Here is a 3,685-nt window from a genome sequence, read left to right as displayed (position 1 = left end):
GTTGTTAAAACCATTGGATGGAGAGTTTCTAATCTTATACCTTGCAGTTTTAGAGTATTCAATCAGCATAATATTGGTGAGAGAATAGGATGCGCAGCAGTCACCAGTGTATTATTTGAGTAAGCGGCTGCATGATGCTGAGACTCGCTATACCATCATGGAAAAGTTGGTTTATTCCTTAATTCTCGCATCAAGGAAGCTGCGCTCATATTTCCAAGCTCATAGAATTGAAGTCCACATGACATATCCTCTGCGGAAAGTCCTCCACAAATCAGAGTCATCGGGGAGGATGTTGAAATGGGCTATGAAACTGGGACAGTTTGACTTGGAATACATGCCTCGCACAACAATCAAAGGGCAAGCCCTAGCTAATTTCCTACTAGAATTTGATTCTGAAAGTGATGGTAAGGCTCTGGTGGCGATGCATCTGTCTCCTCTTGAAGAGGTTTTAGAAGAGTTTGCACATCCATGGTAGATTTTGCATGTAGATGGAGCAGTTAACAATGGAGGAGCAGGCGCGGGCATAGTTCTCGTATCTCTGGAGGGTCATCATGTGATCAGCGTGATTCACTTTAAGTTCTATGCTACGAATAATAATGCGGAATATGAAGCATTGATTAATGGCCTAAAGATCACTTTGGAGATGGGAGTGCAGAATATGATTGCAAAGAGTTATTCAGAGTTGGTGGTGAACCAAGTGAATGGGGGGTTTCAAGTTCGAGGACCGCGAACGAAATTGTATTTGAGGTACGCGCAGCTCCTGATCGGAAGGTTCAAAGAGGTTAAGATATAATGTGTACCGCAGGAAAAGAACATCAATGTGGATGCTATGGAAAAAATGGGGTCCCAGCAGGAAGCCGTGTTGTTGGGATCTATATCCTTAGAAATCGAGGAGATTCATAGCATCCCAGAAGTAGAGGTGATGCAGGTAGATGAGGCTCCCAAAGAAACATGGATGACACATATTATTGCCTATATTTACAAGGGAACACTCCCTGAGGATAAGTTCAAGGCTCGACAGCTCCGCTACCAGGCTGCGAGGTATGTGGTGTATGATGAAGTTTTATATAAGAGAGGCTTCAATTAGCCGTTGCTCAGATATGTTGATAATGAAGTACATTTTGAGTGAAGTGCATGAAAGAATTTGTGGTAATCACTCGGGGGGTAACTCGTTGGCGATAAAGGTTCTACGTCAAGGCTATTACTGGCCCACGATGAAGGAGGATGCTACAAACTTCGTTAGAGCGTGCGATCGCTGCCAACGCTTTGCAAATTACTCATCTATGCCAGCGAAGCTCTTGACACCTATTGTGAGTCCATGGCCATTTTCCATGGGGAATCGATCGTATTGGAGAATTATCGAAAGCTAAAGGAGATGTCAAGTATGCGGTAATTGCAGTTGACTATTTTACTAAGTGGGTAGAGGCTATGCCATTGGAAACTATCATTGCGAAGAAAATCAAGGACTTTGTGTTCAACTTCATTGTATGCTGATTTGGAATCCCTTACAAACTTGTCTATGATAACGAAAAGCGGTTTGATAGTAAGGAGTTGCGACAGTTGTGTGAGGATTTGAAGATCAAGAAGGAATCTGCAGCAGTCTATCATCCTCAGAGCAATGGACAGACAGAGGCTGTCAATAAAATAATAAAGCATACCCTCAAGACCAAGTTGTATGAACATAAAGGGAATTGGCCCAAGGAACTCCCAAAGGTGTTATGGTCTTATAACACTACTCCAAGGTCTACTACGGGAGAATCTCCGTTTATGCTCACTTACGGGTATGAGGCTATGGTTCTCGTGGAAGTTGGTTCAGGATCGCTTCGTAGAGATTGTTACGTGGAGGAGGATGCAGAAGTTAACCAGAGACTTCACTTTGATATTTTTGAAGAAACAAGAGAAAATTCCCAGTTAAGGCTTGCGGAATATCAGCAGGGTGCTGCAAGGTACTACAACAAGAAAGTAAATGGACAGCTGCTAAGGGTAGGAGATCTGCTGCTTAGGAAGGTGATGCCAAACACAAAGAATCCCTATCATGGAGTGTTTGGAGCTAATTGGAAAGGACCATACAAGATAAAAGCAATCTTGTGGAAGGGGACCTATCACCTTGAAGATTTGGAGGGGAAGTTAGTTCCGCGAGCATGGAATGCGGAGCATCTCCGAAAGTATTATCAGTAAGGAACGGCTATGGCCCCTTATATATATTATGTTTTACATTTTTTTGATACAAGTAGGACTGTGCCCGGATCGTAGACTAGAAGCAATAAAATTCCTCCTAGCCTAGGGGGTAGTGCATGTACTATCCACCTGAGAACTAGTTGAAGGATCATATTTTTGAATAAAATTACCCACAGAGCATACTAGCCACGAGACAGGTGCACTATTGACACTGGAGTGCATTATTAATAAAGACTGAAATTTTTTTCAAAAAAATTGTCAATTATTGTTTGGTTAATTTTATTGCAGAATAAAGTAAAAGACGCGTCCTAATGAAAAGACGCGTCCTAGAAACAAGGTTATATAATGATTTGCATGAAAAGCATGAGGACGCGCCCACATAGTCCTCACAATGTTTTTGTTACTCTTGAATTAAATTAGGAAGGTGGATGTACCTCCACAATGTTAAGAGGTTAAACAGACAAGTGACTTATATATGAGGAAAGCCTAGGAATACTTAGATGCGTTGGTAACAAAGACACGTCCTGAAAGCAGAATTATATAGTGACTTACATAAAAAGTATGAGGATGCGCGTCATGTGTAGCACGTACCCTCATATCCCTTATGACGTTAATAGTAGTTTGTGACTTTGGGATTAAATTGATAAGGTAGATGCCTCCATCTAGGATGCGCCCTTAAGTGTAATCCTTGGTTTACAATGTAAAGGAGATAACAGTAATGTGACTTGGCAGTGTCAGTGGAAGCAAGACGCACCCTCAGTCTGGTGGCCATTTTAGCATTCTACCTCGCGTGTAAGTGGAGTTTAGCTACATCCTTAACCATGGCTTGCTCAGTCTGCTCCTCGGTCCTGAAGGTCCAACCCCTCACCTCCTTTTCGGTAAAAGTTCTAGAAGAGGACGCGCCCAAATATCTGAGGACAAATGACTGATCATCCGGGATAGTCTTCTGGAGTTTAGGGGGCGCATCCTCTTTGTCTGAAATGTTCACCACAGTTGTGTCTGATTTTTGGCTGAGGAGAAGGCACCACAGTAGCTGGAGGATCATTGGCTTTTGGGTCAGTCTTTGCAACAATGGGCCTACTCCTCCCAGCTTTCAGCTTTCTGGAGGGGGAGAGAATTCATGTCTACAGAATAACATGGTAAATGTTAGTCCTGGGCACAACCAAATATGAGGATGCGCCCACATGAAAATAAACTAACGACAATTACAAAGGTGACATACATGCATATTATGACTTTGTGTACGCTAAAAAGTATTATAAGAATGGACGCATCCTGGGTTATATGACGCACCCTATGTAAACTATGGAAACTTATATAAGGGCTATAAGTACATGGTACATCCTATTTTTATAAGGAAAGTATGGGTAACAAATTTACAGCAATGAATAGAATTATGGAATTTTGTGGAAAATGAGGACGTAAATATAACAGCTTTATGTGAACATCAAAATCACACATATAACAAGACGACGCGTCCTAACATTATGAAGCGTCAAAAGCAAGT

At 41.9% G+C, this 3,685-nt stretch overlaps 1 protein-coding gene across 1 annotated transcript; it reads left to right on the top strand.

Annotated features, from left to right (window-relative positions):
* The first annotated feature begins 238 nt into the window (after nucleotides 1-238).
* Nucleotides 239-2,178, top strand: LOC141694879 (uncharacterized). Its single transcript, XM_074499237.1, has 5 exons — nucleotides 239-404; nucleotides 489-715; nucleotides 806-1,041; nucleotides 1,142-1,310; nucleotides 1,534-2,178. The coding sequence occupies exons 1-5, from the start codon at nucleotides 239-241 to the stop codon at nucleotides 2,176-2,178; spliced, it is 1,443 nt and encodes a 480-aa protein (XP_074355338.1).
* Nucleotides 2,179-3,685: the final 1,507 nt, after the last annotated feature.

This window comes from Apium graveolens, chromosome 2, assembly GCF_009905375.1.
Source record: "Apium graveolens cultivar Ventura chromosome 2, ASM990537v1, whole genome shotgun sequence".
NCBI classification, from domain to species: domain Eukaryota; kingdom Viridiplantae; phylum Streptophyta; class Magnoliopsida; order Apiales; family Apiaceae; genus Apium; species Apium graveolens.
This window is presented reverse-complemented; position numbering and strand designations above follow the sequence as displayed.

Coding starts and splice junctions, on each gene's coding strand:
- LOC141694879 (XM_074499237.1), top strand. CDS start 239: ATGACATATCCTCTGCGGAAAGTCCTCCACAAATCAGAGTCATCGGGG. Junction 1,042..1,141: donor CTCCGCTACCAGGCTGCGAG/GTATGTGGTGTA, acceptor AGTGCATGAAAG/AATTTGTGGTAATCACTCGG. Junction 1,311..1,533: donor CGAAGCTCTTGACACCTATT/GTGAGTCCATGG, acceptor GATAACGAAAAG/CGGTTTGATAGTAAGGAGTT.